The sequence below is a fragment of the Protopterus annectens genome, chromosome 2.part1, assembly GCF_019279795.1.
Source record: "Protopterus annectens isolate FY-2018-M chromosome 2.part1, PAN1.0, whole genome shotgun sequence".
Classification (NCBI taxonomy): domain Eukaryota; kingdom Metazoa; phylum Chordata; order Ceratodontiformes; family Protopteridae; genus Protopterus; species Protopterus annectens.
In genome coordinates, this window is record NC_056729.1 from 1,715,139,864 (window position 1) to 1,715,161,005 (window position 21,142).

A 21,142-nucleotide genomic window follows, 5' to 3' on the forward strand; every position below is an offset into this window, starting at 1 on the left:
GCTTAGCTCTATAGCATAGCGTGCCGAGTCGGAGCCGAGGATCGGCTCCGAGCCCATCAGTACAGAGTGTAGGCGAGATAGGATCACATAACATCTCTGTGTTTCTGATTCAGCAGTAAACAGCCAGCAAGACTTTGTGTCTTAAGAAGACTAAGTCCAGTCCAGCAAATTCCAGCACAAAGGAGCAGCACATACGTAAAATAAATTTTTCAGAAGGGGAAGAAACTTTTGTTCGAAAGACCAGATAAGGCCTCCTCAAAGGAAGATTTTATCATCCCCTTTAATAGTAATTTATTCCTCCTTTCTACCAGGGCCCTGTGACTAAATGTGTGACAAATAGAACAATCCTCCTGTAAATGCACTGGGCCTTGGCAATAAACACAGTGCGCGCCCATCAGAACTGGGCATTTTACGGCCACACTCCTGACATTTAAAATCGGAGGTGCCTTTACCTTTATCCAGCATAATCAAACAAGTCACAAACAGCAGCTAAATTAAATCAAATAAGTAAACAAAGAGATTGGAAAAAAATGGATAGCCGGTAACAGAAAGATTAAGAGACTATATGGAAATAAAAGTAACCTTATAACAACTCAAAAATTTAACGTACAACAGAAAAATAACACTTACTTTAGAGCAAGTTGGCAATGCACCTGTCACAGGAAGAGGCAAATGAGATCAGAGGTAATTGGAAGATGAGCATTCTGGGTAGGACTTAAGCTCGAGAGTTTTTGGTCTTTGTGGGCTGTAGTAATGGTCGAGGTTGATTCTGATACTGGGAACCAAACCCACAGGTCAAGTAATAAATGAAGTCTGAACACTTCAGATGAAATTTTTGACAATTAACTTTTCACATCCGGCTTTAAGTGTTCCTGGAGCTGAAAGAAGCACAAGACTGACCATCTTAATCTGAACGGGCAGCGCCTTAACAGTAAATGTACAAAAGGGAAGGGACTTGAAGGGGGGAGCCTATACCAGCACTGAACATATTTCTTAAAGGCTTAAGTCTCAGCAGTTACTACACTGACATAAGGCCCCTGCACCTACAAATTTGTGGAGAATCTTGTCAGTGTTTAATGTAAGCATATTTATCAAGAAGAGCCTTGCTGTGTATTAACTTTAATTAGTTAAATACAGGTCTGCTCTTTAATTGCAATTCTCCGTTAAATAGTCCTTGCAGTCTAAGGACCCCTCACTAAGTTGGCCACTGTCCCCTTTTGCTTGACCAGTAGACAGTACTGCATGTGGCAGTTATTTATTCTCAGGAAATGACAGACAACCTCTTTTACTTCTGTGATTCAAAAACTACCTGTCCAATAGGGATCAGTCGGGTAAAATGGCACTCCACGCTCTCTACCTACCTCCCAGTCACCACCGTGTAACCACAAGGCTCTATCCTTCATCCCCTCCTCTAACATTTTCACCAACACCCTCTATACTTCCACACAACAGGACACCCTAACACAATACGCAGATGATTCCACTCTGACTTATACATCTGATACACCTCCAAAAAATTACTGAAACTTTAATAGCCACTGAAACATGGCTTTGTAACTCACACTCGACCAAAAAAAAAAAAAGACCAAACTACTACTCCCCCCAATCCCTTTCTCATGAAAAAAAGGTCCTCTTTCTTGATGATGCAACCACTGAAGTTATTTCTCATAGCAAATTATTAGGCGTGATAGTGGATGATAATCTTACAGTTGACCTGCACGTACAAAACTGCACAAGAAAAACTCATCAAAAACTAAGGATGCTTTGCAGAGCCAAAAATGTTCTCACTTAAGAAACTAAAACTACACTTGCAACTACTTATCTCCTCCCCGCTGTTCTTTATGATGATCCCATCCTTACTTACCCCAGCCTTCACAAAAATTAAAACTTGAGCAATGCTACAACAAAAGCTGCTACATTTGCAGCACAAACACCTTTCAGAATACACCACTGTACAAGACTTAAAAGGCTAAACTGGTTAGAACTGCCACATCAACTAATATATACATAACTCCTTACCACCTATAAAATTATCCAGCATTCATCTGCCTGTCCAGCACTAAAAACCACTCTACACAACTATGTTCCCAGTCAGTCACTGCGATCCATTGACCAAAAACTCCTGTCTGTCAACAAGCCTAGCAAACCTGCTGTGCATTGTCTGTACTCGTACAAGGTTGCGAAGGCCTGGAACCTTACCTGTATCCATTAGGTCTATACCCTCCATCCCATCTTTCAAAACCACTCCAAATTACTTCCTAAGTAAAATCTGGCTATGTTCTTGTTCAAATCCAGGATAAACTATATCCCTAAAAATGAACAAGTACCTTTTCATTCCTTAAAACTTCCCTCCTCTCGTCTTACTTCCTCACTGCTATCCCATTCTCTTCCCTGACTCTCTCTAAATATACCGTAAGCCTGTTTTCCATTACTTCATATTGCAATTCCTATTAGTTTACTTATTAACTTACTTTTATTTTCTCTACAAACTAACGTTTCTCTAAATATTAAATGCCTGTCCTATACCTTGCATCGATTTGTAACCAATATTTTTATGTCAAATTTGTTATAATTATGTAAACTGCAAATGTTTTTATTTATTTTTGAAGATTGTAAAATTATTGTTCTTAAAATGTTTTGTAATAATTCAGAGGTTTTCTGCCTCGGCCTCCTCTGAAAATGAGTTTCTACACAGTCAGACATTCCCTGTAATCAAATGTCAATAAATAAAAAAATTTAAAACACCACTTGTCATGCACACAATATATCTAGTTATGTAAATATAGTTTATATTTAAACCTACGAATTACTAAGAGACAAGAGGAAAACTGCTACTCTACATTAAGTCTATAAAACTACCAAGTCTTACAAATTATTTTAAAGTATCTAGTTAAACTACCTACCTAGACTGCTACCTAACAACACAGAAAAACTTTTGCCCTAATTGCACTAAACTTGATAAAATTCTCTAGATAGGAGGAGACGACCAGATATTTTCAGGCAGCAAAGCAGATATGAGGTACTAGGGTGGAGTTCAGGGAATTATTGGCAGAGGAGGAGTCGGTGCCCTGGAACCGTGGAAGCTTGAAATCAATGCTGAGGATGGATCAGACAACCCATGTGTTGAATCAGACGAAGATGGATAACACTGGATCAAAGGTTCCCTACCATAAGACTACATCCTTTTATTAATGTCTATCCCACATACCTGCGGGTCCAAAAGCCACTCATCAGATCTGATTCAGCAGCATCAGTGCTCCAGCTTTGAGCTCCTTTAAGATTTTCCATTCCATAATGCACTTGTGCCTCAGTTAGCTCAGATCTGGTTAGACAACCCAAGATTTAAAACAAATATTAGCGTGCCTGAAAAAAAGAGCAAACTCTTATAAAGGAATGTCAAATTCCTTCAGGTCTTACAAATCTAAGCAAGAAGGATAGAGGGTGAGTTATTGTATCGGACCAACTTCAATGAAATGATCTAGTATTATAGTAAGTATATAACATTCATATTCCATTAAGTCCAGCTGATCTGACCTGAAGGTCAGAATCCCAAGCTACTTTATATCCTAGGTAGCATCATGACAGGAGACCTTTCAGGACAGAGGCACCAAAGAATGCCTTAGCTCTGGAAATGTAATCAGATTTATAATGAAAGTGTGCATGGAAGACCACATGGCAGCCTCACAAACATTATTTACTGAAGAACACCTATAGAAGGTAACAGATTTTGTGACCACCTTAGTAGAATGGGCTCTAGGCTTGTTCGGGGTCTGCTTTGCAATACATAAAGGAAGGAAGGAAATACATTTGGAGAGCCATCTAGAAAGGCTAACTTTAGTAACATTTTGGCCTAAAGTGTTAAATGTGAAGAAAACAAAGGGCTTTGAAAGCCTTCCACGGCTTTAGTTCTGTGAAGGTAAAAAGTGTAATTGTCTATGCACATCCAGTGTATAGAAAATGTACTTTCCCTTTCTTAAAATGATGAGGAAAGACTAGAATGAATAGGTTGCAATACAATTGACTTAGAAGCAGTCTTAGGAAGGAAAGACAGCTTAGTTTGAAGGACACTTGTGGAAAATTAGCTAAGGGGCTGAAGATAAGGCATGAAACTCCAAAACCCTTCAAGTGGAAGTAATAAATACAACAGTAAAATTATCTAAACTCTTTCTAACTAGCTAACTTCAACAAGATGATGAAGAAATACAGGGGAAAAAGTCTGCTGAATAACAAAGCAAGTGGAGCACTTAGCTGCAAGTGAAGGAGAACCACATCTTGACTCAATGGCAGCAAACAAGAGCCAAGGGGCTCCAGGCTGGAGGACTAATGTTGCTGGGCCGGATCCCATAAGTGGAGAAAGGACTCACAGGTCAAATGAGTGGAATGAATACAGAGGATCTTACATAGTCTATCTGACCATCTGATCTGAGTGCAGGGATGGAACCCAAGCTACTTAGTTTCTTGGATAGCATCATATCTGATACCCTTCAGAACTGATGCTCCAGACCTAGATATGACATTCAGCTTTTGCTGGTTGGCAAAGGTATGCAAGATAGACCATGCTGCTGCAAAACAAGTTTCATCTACAGAGGTACTTCTGAAAAAGAAAGCCGAAACAAAGATGGATCTGTTCAAAAGAGCTCTTGGTTTAAATGGCTAAATTTTGTTTCCAGTAGGACAAAGATGATACTATCAGAAAACCAGCTCGATAACTTTTGAAAGATCTTCTTGCCCATTTTATTTGCAGCACATAAAATGTGATAACTGAACATTTTTTCTGTACTCAACCACAAGGTCTCATGGCACATCTAGTGTTTGCTTCTTGGTTTGTAGTGTGACCATTCTGCACATTAAACAGTGCTCCTATCAAATCTTAGTATAATCTAGTCTCAAACCCCAGAGACCAACCAAGGAGACTTCTGTGTAACCCAGTCCACAGCCTACAGCACTCGACCCAAATACAGGTCTGGAGAACATTAACATGCAACTTACAAATGTAGACATAGCCAGCTTGGTAGATATGGGCATACCGAGACAATGCAGAAACTGCTTCATGTTCACAGGCAACCATTTAATCTTTAAAGAAAAACACAGCATGTATAAGATGCACAATTTCACTGAAACCAAAAATCTTGCATATAAATAAGTTAAGAGCACACACTATACCCAGTACACACACTACAAGCTGTCCTTGCTTTGAAGGATACAGACATCTGTACTGTTACACAGACATGGTTTAAATCTGCAAAAATTACTCTGGCAGTGCAAGAGTCTGGTGCTTTCTACACATTTAGACCACTAGCTGCACAATCAGGGACAAAAGGCGGAAGAGTCTCAATCTGTATTAGTAACAATTATAACTATAGGTTGGTTAAAGAGGACGATGCCCTGGGATTTATCTATGTGCAAATCACCAAAGATAAAGTCCCATACCATATCACAGCAAGCTATAGGTCGCATTTCATGTCCCTAGAATCCCATAGCTTGTACTGACACCGACTGGTGACACTCACCATTAAACCAAATACCCTATTCATGGAAGACTAAGCCTGTACAGACTGGGAAACACACACTGCCTCATACTTGCAGACAGAAAATTGCCAGGACTTTATTAAAACAAATACCCTTGACCACACAGTGCACACACACCAGAGGTTCAAAACTATTGGAATTGGTACTCACCAATATGGGAGAGTGCTGACCCCTCCTGCCCGAATGTCACATCTTCATTGGGGAGGTTGGAACACAAAGCAGTCTCCTTTGAAATCAAAATCAACTCTGTAACCCCAACAAACCCAGTAACAGTTAGGAACTGTACTGAAAAGCAAACTATATCCTATTAAGTGATGGTTTGTCAAAATTCAGCCCTTCCAAACCAAAGTTCATGGCAACCTATGCGGAATTAACAGACACACTGAACAGCCATAAAAATGGGGGTACAGAGGCTGCTGTACGTACTAGAAACAAGCAAAAACAAAATTAAAAAAACACGCACTGGTGGAATCTTAACCTTAATAGGATATATAAAAAAGTCATGACTAAAATTAGGAAAAGCAGCTCCCATAATGATAGGAGTTCACCAATTAAACTAAACTAAACAGGAAACTAAGAGGACTAATTAAGGCCAAATACAAAGTGAAGGTAGCCTCACAAGCTAAACAGGACCACAAGGTCATGTACAACTACGTCCAAAACCTTAACAACAGCACACATCAGTGTGCTGAACAGGTGGTCAAAAGTGCCACTTTCACTGAGCAGAGTGACATAGCGAACTTGCTGATAAATTCAGCTCAAACTTGACCCCCCCAATCCCAACCCCACCTTCCCCCATGAAAAACCTACTAGCGCAACCCTCCCCCCAAACTATTAACAGGGAGGAGGTCCTGACAGTGCTTGTTAGGTCAAAAACACAGCCTCAGTGGGCCCTGACAATATCCCAGGATGGCTGTTAAATAGCTTGAAACATGACTTATCAGCACCACTTGAGTCACTTTTCAACTATAGCCCCAAAACAGGCTTTGTACCATGAAAATGGAGAAGTGCAATGGCTGCGTGGCACAGCAGTTAATGTTGTCGCCTCACAGCAAGAGGTTCTCCAGTTCGATTCTCGTCTGGGGCGCCTTCTGTGTGGGGTTTGCATGTTCTCCCTGCATACATGTGGGTTTTTTCCAGGTACTCCGGTTTCCTCCCACAATCCAAAGACATGTGTCTGGAGTGTTTCTCCCCGGGCCTCTGCTGAAAAAAGGCTCTGTCCTAGTCAGACTTTCCCGGTCAATAAATGTTAAATATAAAAATAAATAAAATAAAGTTATCCCAGTTCATGAGACTGGACCATCAACAGGCCATGGGAATTACAAGTCTATTAGTCTGACTAGTCTAATATGCAAGGCCATGGAATGAATCATCATGGAAGCGATCAACAAAGACATAGGCAACTTACAGACACTAGACCCAACACAGTCCGGCTTTGTCAAGGGTAGGTTATGCCTACTAAATTTGGTGGACTTCTTTGAGAAGGTCACCAAGGCAACTGATGACGTGTAAACTATGCATACCTGGACCTAGCTAAGGTATCAGAAACAATACCAAACTCGGGTACAATTGACAAACTCAACAAACTGGGTACAAAGCCCTACATAACTTGTTGGATTGCCAGCTCATGTACAGAACCCAGGATATTAGGATTGGTGAGACCACCTCCACTAAGACACCGGTCACCAGTGAGGTATCTCAGGGCTCCGTGCTGGGACCATTCCTATTTGGCATCTACTTCTCAGAAGTAAAGGCCAATGTCAAGGGCCTTAAGTTGATCAAATTCGCAGATTACTGTAAATTGGGAGCCATCGTAGATTCCTCCCATGACACACACAACTCTTATGTGGGTCTAACACAGTCAAAGATTAAAACTCAATGCCAAGAAATGCATTATAGTACCTTCTGGAAAAACTGTTACCCAGGCTAATTACTCCATTGACTAGACTACACTAAAAGCTGGCTCACAAACAAGACCCAGATCCCTGACTGCCAGGTCAACTCTTGGTGGTGTCTTATCACAGGAGATTACTAGGCAAATGACTTCCGGGTCGAGAGCCTAATAACCTCCTTTGATACTACAAAACACCACCAAGTGTTGACCCAGTAGTCAGGGATCTGCGAAAATAAGTACACAGTAATCTGGATTTGAACAATACATGGCCAAGGCAGTAAGAAAATCATTCTCTCTCACCCAACCTACAAGTAAGGGCATGACATACAGGTCCAAGAAGTCATACCGCCACTTTTTTTGGTCCTTATCAGACCAATAACAGACTATAATGCCCCCTTCAGCGTGTACCTAACCAGATATATGCAACAGTTGGAATGTTCACAAAGGTTCCTTACCAGGAGAATCCAGAGTATAAATACATTGTCCTATACCATTCACCTTAAAGCCATGTCTCTACACTTGGACTCCTACAGGTTACGGAGAGCTGACCCATGCCTGACATAGATTGCCCATCACTAACCTGTAGGTGATTATGAGTGGCATACAAGGCGTACCTGTATTCAGCTCTATTGAACTTCTTGAAAATTTGTAAAATGAACAGCATCAGAACCTACTAGATCCAAGGATTTAAATTTTGCCTGTGACAAATAAAATATGTTAGCAAGACAGAGGTGAGACTCAGAGGAACTCCATGCTCTGGAACAGGCTCTCCATCCATGTGAAGCAGAGTTTCTCCCTAAACTTGTTTAAATGTAACCTTGACCAAAGGAAGGCAAACAGGAAATTCACCCTGGGTGTGGTGCCCGTATCTCTAATAGACAGAGGCAGACAGTAATGTCCAAACGAACATAACCTTTATTTATTCACTGTGATCCCCAACATGGAGGGTATCATAGCTACCAAGTGTTTTATGGAAACATCAGCTAGATATAGCCCTGATTTAGTGAGTCTGGTCTTACGATTGCTTGAACTGGTCTTGGAACATAATTTGTTTCTATTTATTGTTCAATTCTACAGACAGTGCAATGGCGTAGCTATGGGCACTTCTTGTGCCAATAGCTACGCCAATGCGGTCATGGCAGTATGGGAAGATGAGTTTGTGTTCAAGGGCCCATTTGCCCACCTGATTACCTTTTATCGGAGAGTTGTGGACGATGTTTTTATTTTCTGGGCAGGAGATGAGTAGCAGTTAGCTAGTTTTGTCAGTTTCATCAACAATAGTACACATTATTTAAATTTTACACATAGAATGTCAAGATTTAATATGGATTTTTTAGATGTAGAGATTCTAAAAGGCAATAATGATGTAATATTTACAAGACAGCACAGGAAAGATTGTCATGTTAACCATCTACTACACAGGAGTAGTGCACATCCACCCCATATATTTAAAAATGTGATTACCAACCAGGCCATGAGAGCCTCATGACTGAATGTGAGGGATGATGATTTTAATGTGGAATTGGATAGGGTCAAGACATTTTTAGGTGACAGGGGGTACAGTAACAATAGTATACAGACACATATACCTCGGGTTATGGCCATGAGAGATGATCAAGCCAAACCATATTTTTCACGTAGAACTAGATCTATAGGCAAGAGACAGACAGCCCTCGACAATAGTAAAACCAGACTATCCTTGAAATATTCCACTGATATAAATAGGTACACTGATAAGTGAAGAAGAACTGGCAGATTTTACTAACAGACAAAGATATAGCCAGTTTGGTTGATAATGTCCCTAAATTTAGTTACAGGAATGACAGATCCCTAAAGAGGAGGTTATGCTACCCCAAAGATAGACACACAGATATTAGTAATGGGAGCACCAGACCCTGTGGTAGCTGTAGTTGGTGCACGTATATAGATGAAAGTCCTTGTTTCTATCATCCTGATTTGAAGCAGGACTTTTATTTTAATACAGGAGCCAACTGCACCAGTCAACATGTGGTTTACTTGGCAGACTGTAGGATCTGCAGAAAATTTTATGTGGGGAAGACAGATAGACATCTTAAAGATCAGATTAGGGAACATACCTATAACATCAGGAAAGGGAATAAGAACAATGCATTAGCCAAACATGTGATGGAATTTGATAGCACTCACATTTTCAAATTCAGAGTTATAGCTTTGTTATATGAGAGCATGAGACGAGGGGATATACGCAATAAGACAGAGAATCTGGAAGCAATCTGGATCACAAAGCTTAGAGCTACAGAAGGGCATGGCCTGAATGAGTGTATCCCACTGAAACCTAAATTAAAGATGAGACCACTTCGTAGGTAATATATTCATCTCCTGCTGTCCACAACACAGTATATTTGTTTTATAATATTTTAATAACACAATATATGTATATTTTTTGATGTTTTTTATTTATATATATATATTATATATTTATATATATTTTTTATATATGTTTTAGTTATTATGAATGAAATAAAATATATTATGATAGATGGGACCAGTCACATGACTATTAATTGGGTGATGTAACATGAGTATAAAGGTGTGGTATTTTTAGTGCTTGTATACACCTGAAGAAGCTTAATTCTGAAAGCGCTTGTGTTTGCACCAAGTAAAGGCCTGTTCTGTTCTCCCTAAACTTGTTTAAATGTAACCTTGACCAAAGGAAGGCAAACAGGAAATTCACCCTGGGTGTGGTGCCCATATCTCTAATAGACAGAGGCAGACAGTAACGTCCAAACGAACATAACCTGCAGAAACTTCCTAACTTACCCACTCCTAATAAATGATCATGATACTCAAGGACACAATTGGGCTGGGTTGCATGGCTAGGCTTATACAGGCCTTTACGGTGGTTAGCCTAGTATATACCAATTAACCTATGAATGGAGTCTAGTCTTTTTGACAGACATTTAGGCTGCTGAGATCCAGGACTGACCTGAGGTCCTTCTCCTTCTTTGTCACCAAATGGAATCAGGAATAGTTTCCTAACTTTCCCCGGTCTGGTGGGACCTTCTGGATGGCCCTGTTTGCAGCAGAAAGGCTTCTCTAGTTGCCACTTTGAGATGGCAGGGGTAAGACAAATAGAAATGGCTGTACTTGAGGGGGAAGAGAACTGGAAAAGGGTACAGTACAGCAGCTGAATATTGTCTTTCTCACCCATTCTTCCTGCATGATGCCCATCCATCCAGTAGAATGGACAGATGAGTGGACAGCTGGGTAAGCCTTCAAGGATTATGGGTCTGTTTGCCAAAGAATGGGCTCCTTAAAACCCTGGTTTGGCAGCTCCCCCTCAACCTCATGGTCTGCATCTGTTGAAGGAGTCACCTCTACCACACACTCCTGTCTGAAGAGAAATAACTGGAGGTTCATAAATCCAACACCTGTGGCAATGTTTCATCTTGTTCACAGCACAAGCTCTCTCTCACTTCAAGTCCAACACACAACCATCAAATGGGGCACTGATGAAGGATGTCTTAAAGTTGCCAACAGTTACAAAGGAAAAACCAAGCATGACATTAACGGGTAAATGCCTGCACCTGCTGCTCTGGTTACTCCACTGGCTACACTATGTAACAGACACATGGAAAGATTATTAATTTTCAGTATTGTACCCACAATGGCCTTTAGCTGATTTCTTGACTCTGGCATGGGTGGTTGTGCAAAGTAGCCAAGGCTTGTTCTACCAGATCTCTTTGTAATTGATTTATATGCTTCCCTATCCTATCCAATGCTCTACACTCTGTTAGGCAGGCGGACAGCTCCTGAGTCATAGGTCAAGTTCTCGCTCTCTCTGGCTGCTGCAACAATCAAGACTTCTCCAGAAGAACCTTTGTCCAGTGCTGTCTATCTTTATGTGGGTGCAGAATTTTATCAGGCTAGTGAGGGACAGCTTGAGTCATGTAGAATTTCTGATATGCCCGGATGGCAGCCAAATCAGTAAGAAGGCCAGCGGGAGGGATCAACCAAGAGATAAAGGACACAGAATAGTAGGCCTCAAAATGGATTTCTTCATCCTAAAAAGCACGTCTGTTGACCGAGATCCCCTCTGCCTCATCAGTTCAAGGATTTCACCAAGTATGGTGTCTTCAGGAGGGCATTGTGGGGAGACCTCACTCTCATCCAAGTCCATGCCTGATGTCAGGACTGAATAAGGGAATCCATATGCCTCTTCCTGTATGTCTCATCCCTGGGAATTCCAAACTGTGGCGGATTGGAGTCCCCAGATGACTCGGTGTGTGCGTGCTGTGGTTCCTTGAGGCTTCACATTTTGCTCTGTTCTAGGCATTCATGATGAATAGGCTGAAGAGCTGACAGGGACATAGTCGAGGGGTGGAGTTGGTACCCATGGAGGCTTGATCAATGGCGCAAGCAGGTCATGATATCCTCCTCTCTCTAGAAGGCAGTGCTGAAATCCACTGATATCTGATCAACAACCTGGCACTGCCATCCTTCTAGTTAAAGAGGACATAAAGGAGGGATATCAGACATTGAGGATCTTGGCGGCCCTGAGATGGATATCAGTGCTAATGGCTCAAACGCTGGTGAAGCTAACACCGAGCACAGGGCCCAAGAGAACTGGTGCCAAAAAACTGGAATCAAGCAACCTGCCTCAAAAATCCACTCAATACTGAAGGTCTTGGCAATGAGTGTACAAGACACACCAATGTAAGTGTTGAGGTAAAAGTACCTATCAGTGCCCAGCAGACAGGCTCCAGAAGGCAACTCATCTCCAAAACCTCCGGTGCACAAACTAGTACCACAAAAGGATACAAGATGGTGAAGGAGGGCCAAACAGATTCATCCAAGAAACAGGGGGAGGAGGAGGAGATAACATACCTGCATCTTCAAAAATGTCCTTATGATAGGCTTGCAATCAGTTTCTGTAGTGCTATGGAAGGACCTGCCAGACTTCAAGGAGGTAACATATGATGGCCTGGAGGAGAGGAAATGAGTGTTACCTCTCATAGGACTGCCTTCTAAAAGTTTTGATAGTGGAACTGTCACTTAACAATGGACTCAGACTGAAAAAGAGAATTGCATATCAGTGTCTGTGCAAAAAGGGACAGAGTTTTTCCCTATCTTGGAATGTTTGCTTCTGAGTAGGGCCCAGCTTCTTCAGGCTTTCATTTAATCTGATCTTTATCCCTCTTTTCTCTTCTCTGTCCTGGTCTCTGGGGTAATAAGCTTCTTTAAGATTAATTTATTGCAATGATCCATTAGATACCTAGGCCAAAGTGTTTAAAACTACTGCAGTATACCTCTAGCCCAAGGCACCATGCAGAAATCATAGGTGCCCAGGGCAGAATTCTATGGCCATATTTCCACACCGCAACAGCAAGTATATTAGAAAGTAATAAATTGCAACAGGAAACCTTTTCTTTTAAATAACCAAAGATGACTGAGAGATGCTATGCTACCAGCCTGGGCACCATGAACGAGACAAGGCAAAAAGAACAGGAAAAAAAAAAAAACACTTGGGCCCTGGATGAGGGAAAGTCAGTACATACAGCTTACCTTGACTTGGCCAAGGCCTTTGACACAATCACCAACTTAGGCATCATTGAAAAGCTAACACAACTTGGCATAAATCCCTACCTCATCAGGTGGGTGGCCAACTGGCTCACCGATAGGACCCACAAGGTCAAAATAGGCCCCTCAATCTATGACAGCAGACCTGTCACCGGGGGTGTTCCCCAGGGATCTGTCCTAGGACCCCTACTGTTTGGCATCTACTTCTCATAGGTCCAGACAAAGACAAAAGGCCAGTGACTGACCAAGTTTGCAGACAACTTTAAGCTGGGTGCTGTAATTGACTCCCAAAATGATGTTGACATACTGCAAGAGGGTCTCTAAGCAACAAATGACTGGTGCCAAAGTCATTGCCTTAAGTTAATCGCAAAAAATGCATCATCATATCATTCAGCAAAAATATGGCCCCTACTGATTACCACATAAACAGCAACCCCCTAAGCACACACACTGTGGTGAGAGACCTGGGTACTCAGGTTGACAATCTCGCATTCGACCATCATGTAGTGGCAAAGGTCAGGAAAGCCTTTTACTTTGTTCATCTCGTTAGTAAAGGGAATGCATCCAGGAAAAAAGGAGGTCATTACCTCTCTGTACTCCTCCCTCATCAGGCCAATAATTGAGTATAACATCCTATTTGGTATGTACCTCTCCAAACACCTGCACCAACTGGAAAGGCCACAGGAATACCTCAAAGAGAATCCATGGCCTTCAACACCTGTCCTATGGGGACAGGCTCAAATCACCATCACTATACTTAGCATCATAGAGATTGCTCAGAGGTGATCTGTGTCTTGCCAACAAGGCAATTTCAGACCCTGCCCTACTAGAGATGCTCCATATCTGTAAGTCTAACTCCTCGCGCATTACCCACTCAAAAGGCCTAAAGCTAATATGTGATATCAACAAAACCTGCTGGAGAGACAGGTTTGTCTCCCAGAGGCTGCCCCATCTCTGGAATAGACTTCCCATACATGTCAAACAGAGCACCTCGCTGACCCTCCAAGTGCAACCTCGATGAGTGGATGGGAAACCACAAATTTCCCAGGGGTTCCACCTGTGACCCTCACTGACAGGGGCGACAGGTGCTGACTGAGGTTTCTTTTTTGGGGATAAACTCTTGGTTAGGCTTGAAGGATCTCAGGGCCATTAGCCTAGTAACCTCCTATGATTCTGTTTAACTTTGAAATACTACTAATCCAAATCTCAAATATAAGGTAATTATTCTCTGGTAAAAGTAAAAAATGTGGGTGCACTTAGTTGAGGCTGGAATGACTGACTGCTCACTATGGTGGTGAAAAAGATCTGAGGTTAGTTAAGGCAGATGGGAATTATGGGAGGAAAAATCTAAAGGAGAAGGATGTTAGGAACACTTTCAGATTGCCAAATCAGACCACCAAGCAAGTTGGCAATCAAGTCTGATAGGGTGTACATAAAAAATGGGATCTAGAGTTTTACTTCTTGGACCTCCACAAAAAATGGACTTCTTGCCCACTTCAACTATCCCAGTAAACAAATGCAATAAGCTGTACCCATGAATTCAGGTCACCAGTCAGCTAACACCAAGGCTGCAACCTATTAACCCTCACTGAATGACTGACTACACAAAGCAACAAAAGCACTAATGAATACACACCCTTTGAAAAATGCATGCTTGGTTAGTTTGCCTGACTGTATTAGGTGATACAGCAACTGTCCCATATGATCTCTTGTGATCTGACTCCTTTCCAACGTAGACTCCACGCCAACCCGTACGAAAATGTGTAACAAACTTTGTGAATTCAGATCATCCAGACACTGCATTGCCTCCTGTACAAACAAAATAGGTTATGGTTAGTACACACCTTGTACTGTAATAAGAGTAGCTACAGGTAGTGTTAACATTCATTCATCACGTCAAAGGCATATAAAGTGAACAAGTACGATAGATACACAGCCGCATTACAAAAAGTTAAACACAGATGCTGTACAGCCAATATGCTCACATGATGAACATTACCAAAAGGATTCCATTTTGAAAAGTTTAGAGATTTCTGGTCATTTTCACACAAGATGTGTTTAACCACAGTTCAGCTCATATAAGCTATAGTTCCTGAGGAGTTCAATCACACTAAGTCATACATTCACATCATGCTCATCCACTACAATCAGGGTGCCCTTCTGTGATGCTGAACACTCAGAATCAATTAGTGACCTCGGAAGCCAGAGGATCAGATGAGGAGAGGACGAGGTTAAAAACACATTAAACTACTACAGTTTAATTAAGTTTACAGTTGTGCACTTCTTGTTACAACAGATGATCAAAGTCTGCACACTGCAACAGGAAAGACAGACAGTGAAGCGTCCAATTAAGCATCACTGGAAATTCTCCCAGCCTTGAAGTCTTCCCTCATTCCCAGAATGAAACACTCTTCCTCCTGACACCAGACTAAGCTCGACAAGGTTACAAGAAATGCCTAACAGAATAGTAACCTCTAAACATACTCTTAACTTACCGCTGTTAAGTAGCAGCTCACAATGTCCAATGCATGCCTCCAGTGTATCCACCAGAGTGGTACACAGTAGGTAGAGAATTAAGGAGGGGGAAGGTGGGTATGTTGCAGTGTATAAACTTGGCCCGTGAAGATCTAGCACGACATTAAGGTCATAATTTCCATACCTTAACATGATCCTATCCATAAGCGGCAACAGCAGGACTAAGCCCCTATACAACTTGAGTGGCATCATTAGACTACTACTGAGGATGGTGGTCCCGAAGGAAGACCTGGGCCTTAACATCGCACAAACAGCTTACAGTGTCCTGCAAAATCTTGCAGTAAAGTCCAAGGCACAGCAGCACAAGTATCATCCACAAGAAGGTTATACCATTCAAAAAGCATCATTCCTATTGCTTCACTTCTCATCCGATTTAAATTCAAAGATATATTTGTATAAAACCTTTTCATTTATTTGGCATTATTTTTGTTCCAGCTTTCTGTTTTCATATTCTAAGCCTTTCCCAAATTGATCCATCCACTTGATTCACTTCTAAATTTTCATGTCCTCCTCCTTCAGTTTCCAAAATCTTCAGTTTTTATTTTCAATTGGTATCTGATTTTCATAGGTATATAGGTGTTAACTAGGCTAACAACCACAAGGGCCTTTTTAACCTTCATCCCAAATCTTTTACAAGTTCTGGTCCCCATGATAAATGTAAGCAGGGGGATGGGAGGTGAAACATTTACAAACAGGGGCCAGGGAGATGAACAATTGACAACTTGCCTGGTCCACTATAGACTCAGGTACCAAACCAGGGATGAATTTCCTGTTCCTCATCTAACTGTCCAAGTTACACCTGAATTGGGATAGGGAGGAACTCTGCCTCACAGTGATGGAGAGCCAGTTCCAGAGAAGGGGTAGTCTCTGGGATACATACCTGTTTCGCCAGCAGGTCCTATTTATATCGCAGGCAAGTTTTACTTATTTAGAAACAGCAACTCTGATGCCATCTGTTTTGCAGATATGCAGAAGGTCCATCAGTGTGGGGTCTAACAATGCCTTGTATGCCAGGCATAGACCTCCCCTCAACAATCTGTAGGACACAGAATACTGGGGACAGGGCCTTGAGGCGGTCTGCATAGGACATGCTACTTATGTCCTGAACTCTTAGTGAGGAACCTCTTTGGACATTCTTATTTAATTTATTTAACATTTGTTTACCGGGAAGGTCCAACTTGGAACAAAGCCAATTTTCAGGGGAGGCCTGGGGAGAAATGCTCCAGACACAGATCTTTGTAATGTGGGAGGAAACCAGAGTACCCGGAAAAAACCCACACGAATGCAGGGAGGACATGGAGACTCCGCACAGAAAGCACTCCAGCTGAAAATCGAACCAGAGAACCTCTTGCTGTGAGGCAACACTACCGCTGCACCACTGTGCCATCCAAATTGTTGGCAATGCCTGGTTAGGTACATAGCAAAGGGGGCACTGTACTCAATAACAGCTCTGATGAATGTCAAATACAGTGGAACAATGACTTCACTGAACCTAGATGCCATGCTTTTGTTTATAAGTTGCACAGCATACAATGATTTCCTCACTACTGTAGACATGTGATGGTCAAAGGCTAGATTACTGTCTGTGTGTGTCCCGAAGCCCTTGACTACTGGGTCAACTCTTAGTGGTGTGGTGTTAAATATGATAGTTACCAAGGGTGGGTGACTTCCCAAAGGATACTATTATGCATTTCTTGGCATTTAGTTTTAGTCCATGGCTCTAGCATCAGTTTGTCTGTGTCAGCCCTTTCTGGAGAACATTTGTGTTGGTGGACGATTCAATGATGGCTCCTAATTTGCAATCATCTACAAATTTGGTCAGCCAGAGGCCACTGACATTGGTCATGATGTCTGAAGTAAAGACTAAAAAGGAGCAGTCCCAGGACAGATCCCCGAGGGATAGTGCTTTTGACTGGCCTCTTTGCAAAGGTGGACTCCCCAGTTCTAACTTCCTGAGTCCTATCTGTAAGCCAGCTGGCTATCCACCAGGTTACATATGCGTTTGTGCCTAACCTCTTAAATTTGTACACAATGTCTGAGTGGGGGATTGTGTCAAATGCTTTGGTCAATGTAGGCCGTATTAACTATTTTGCCCTCATCCATTGCTTTGGCAACCTTCTCAAAGAAGTCCACCAGGTTGAGGAGGCACAATCTGCCTTGATGAAACCAAATTGTGTTGTGTCCAGTGCCTGGAGCTTTCCTGTGTCATCACTGAACATTTCCATGATAATTCTTTCCATGGATTTGCATACAAGACTAGTGAGACTTATGGGTCTGTAGTTTCCAGACTCTACAGATGGCCCACCTTTGCGCAGAGGGATGACTCTTGCTGTTCTCCATTCATGAGGCATGAAATCTGTTTGGAAGCTACAGTTAAACAGCAACTCCAGAGGGCCTAGTAGATTATGTTTCACACTATTTAGAAGGCATCCTGGGATACTGTCCAGGCCCACTGATGCAGTGCTCTTGACCTTAGATAGAGCATTAAGGACTTATTCCCTAGTGATAGGATGGAGAGCTGTATATGATGTTATTTCCTGAGGGCAGGTTAAAGGAGACAGAGAGGGGTAAATTTGGAGGTGAATCTGTCAGACAGTAGTTTTACTATATCGTCTGTCTCAGTACAGGTGATTCCATTTACAATGAGCTCTGCACACAACTGTGTACTGCCTTTGATGTTGTGGACATAGCCAAAGACTGCCTTGTGGTAGTCCTTGGCCTGGGAGGTTTACTTCACATTTGGCTTTGGTAGACTTGCTCTCTGAGTTTAGTTTGATGAGGGCTTTTACCCTGCTCAGTGCTGCACCTTCTCATTTTTGCAATGCTTTTCTTGTACAATCGACTGATGCTGTGATCCCACAGGGGTGGATTCTTTTTCAAGTTAGTTCTGTACTTCTTCCTGGTGGGTACAACTGCCTCTCTGCAGCTATTAACATGCTTGTTTATGGTTTCTGTGAACAGATCTGCATAAGCACCAGTGTTCTCAAGATTTATGGGGGCTTCATAATAGTAAGATGTTAGCCTCAGAGTAGTTCCTGAATATTCCAGGATTAGCGGGAGTTCCAGGTTTTATTTTTACTTCAAAGGAGACCATTTTGTGGTCTGCCCTTACCAGAGAAGACATTACACTAGGGGGTATTGCAGCACGCTCCCATATTAGTGAAGACCAGTTCCAGAATGGCTACACCCCTTGTTGGTGTGCTGATCATCTGATCCAGGAAGTTTGTGTTTACAAAATCCAGGAATATCTGTGGCTCTATGTTTGGTGTCATATACGACTCCCAGTTAAAAATGCAGTAATTAAAGTTGCCCGTGAATATGGTATTGGACTGGATGGTGTGTGTTTCCAATTCGGTTAAATACATGGTATGGGTTTACTCGGTCATAGAGGGTGTCCTAAAATTTGCAAGGAAATGGTATTGTATTTTGCCTATGGTGATTTGAACATGGAGTAGCTCAAGTGCATTGTCCTGTTTAACCAGTCTTGAGGTGTACTTGTAAACTGAGACACTTCCACCTTTAGTCCCTGTCTGTGCAGTAGCTGGTCTAAATGTGTGGAAGGCATTAGAACCTTGTACTGTCAACTGTGTGCTCTCGGCGACTTTAAAACATGTCTCAGTGACCCCACAGACATCAGCATTCTCTAAGGTGAGGATTTTTGTTTTGATTCCTAGTATTAAACTAGCACTGAAAAGTAGCATCTTTAGATTTTCTTGGTTTTGATTTGCTATGTCAGAAGTACTTTGTTTGGAACTGACTAAAAAAGGCGCTATGGGGAAGAGAATGTTTTAGCTAATATATTTGAAAGCTTAGAGAGGAAGCAGCATGCTCTGTTGACCATCGCCTTCCATGCTGACAAACATTGCACCCACTTAGAATGACACCAAAAACAATGTCAATTTTGTTCATATTTTGGCATCATCTTTGGAGAAGGTAAAATGCTAGGCTCATAACTATTTCGAGAGCTGCTTACACTTCTCCACTCCAACAACAATCTCCTTACTGCTGGGACTCACCTGCTGCACTGGGAGAAACTGATGCTCTTTCTTAGTACCGACAACTGATTCGTGGGTTCAACCTGCTCTATTCACCCTCGCTACGCTCAGGCTCACTCAGCTCCCCTACCCTACTCCCATTCTCACGTACCCCCACTTCTTCTAAACTTGTACTTGCCTAACTCCTCCCCTCATTAACTCCATCCAACCATCTGTAACTCTTCCTATCACTCACGTCACTCCTTGCCACTCCCCCCACATATTTCCACCTCATACCACTGCTACCTATCTTTTAATCTACCCCAAGTCCACCTGAATACAACTATATCTATACACTCCTCCCCATACTACTCCCTCCCTTAACTAACCCCACCAAACTACTATGTTAAACTCTTTTCTAGGAGCCAATCCCGATTACATCTTTTCCACTTCTCACTTAACTTTCACTCCCCCTACTCAGCTTAACCTTCTCCCTCAGCACTACCACACTTGCATTACACTTTCACTCACTACCAACCACAATTTGATAACTTCTCGTCTCACTCCTACTACTGTTCACACCACAGCTCTGCAAAGCCCACTAACATGTTCTCTTCTACTACACTCACACACTCTACTACCCTACTGCTTTCTATACTCCTTATACCTGTTAATTCTCTCTGTTCCTAACCCCATCTCCTTCTCTCCTACATTCTCTGCTACTCTTCTACCTCTGCCTCCTTACTTATTCCACCCAACTGCTATACAGATATCTCCCCAAGCCTCTATCAACTAAATCCCCTCCTCCATCACAAAGTGAAGTCTATCTCCGCAACATTTAAAAACCATTTGAATCAACTAAATTTATCCGCTGTAAGTTTTCAAAAAAAAATCACTCCAAACCTACCCCAAACCAAAAACTATGTCACATCTCTACACTCTTTACCATACCTTTATGCAACAAGATACACCCCAATTCAGGACCCATGACACTCAACCTTCCTACCACATCCAACAGAAACTCCTACAAATCATTATATTTAGTAACCCTATATCAACAAAGCATACATAATAAAATCTCAGACTTTCATGCATGGATCGCTCACCAACAACCAGTCATTACTGTTACCACTAAGACCTGGCTAGAACCCCATATTAAAGATGCAATTTCCCCCTCCCAGGCTTTCAAACAATATGATTACATGGGACCCATAAAAAAAAAAAATGAGAGAGGCAGTGTCACCTTCTGTTTTCCAACTCCCACAGTCTAGCTCCATTTACTAACCTTACACAACATTTCTCTTAACGCAGAAATACTCGTATCTTTCTTAAATATGAACAGCAAAAAACTTTGTATAGTGGCCCTCTATATACCTCCTGGAAACAACATTCTCATACGGAAAGATTTCCTACCCTAGATTTCCACCAATATTAAAAATGAGAGCATACTAGACAACGTAAATATTAACTGGCTAGAAATCAACTACAACTACTCCTCCTCAAATATTAATCTCTTCAACTTCACCCAGCTCATTGAATCCCCCACCAGACCTAACAAAGGGACTGATAACGGATCCGTTAGACTGGATTCTGGTCACATATTCCAACAAAATATCCTCAGATGGAACACTTCCAAATAGGCTCAGCGATC

The 21,142-nt window shown here is 41.9% G+C and overlaps 1 protein-coding gene across 7 annotated transcripts in view; it reads right to left on the reverse strand.

Annotated features, from left to right (window-relative positions):
* EIF4G3 (eukaryotic translation initiation factor 4 gamma 3) overlaps positions 1-21,142 on the reverse strand; it is a 3,593,176-nt gene that overhangs the window by 530,051 nt on the left and 3,041,983 nt on the right. For all 7 annotated transcript variants that reach the window (XM_044063163.1, XM_044063168.1, XM_044063165.1 and 4 more), the window contains one exon: positions 14,619-14,791. In XM_044063163.1, the coding sequence (XP_043919098.1) occupies positions 14,619-14,791 (173 nt within the window). The remainder of the gene's footprint in view (positions 1-14,618; positions 14,792-21,142) is intronic.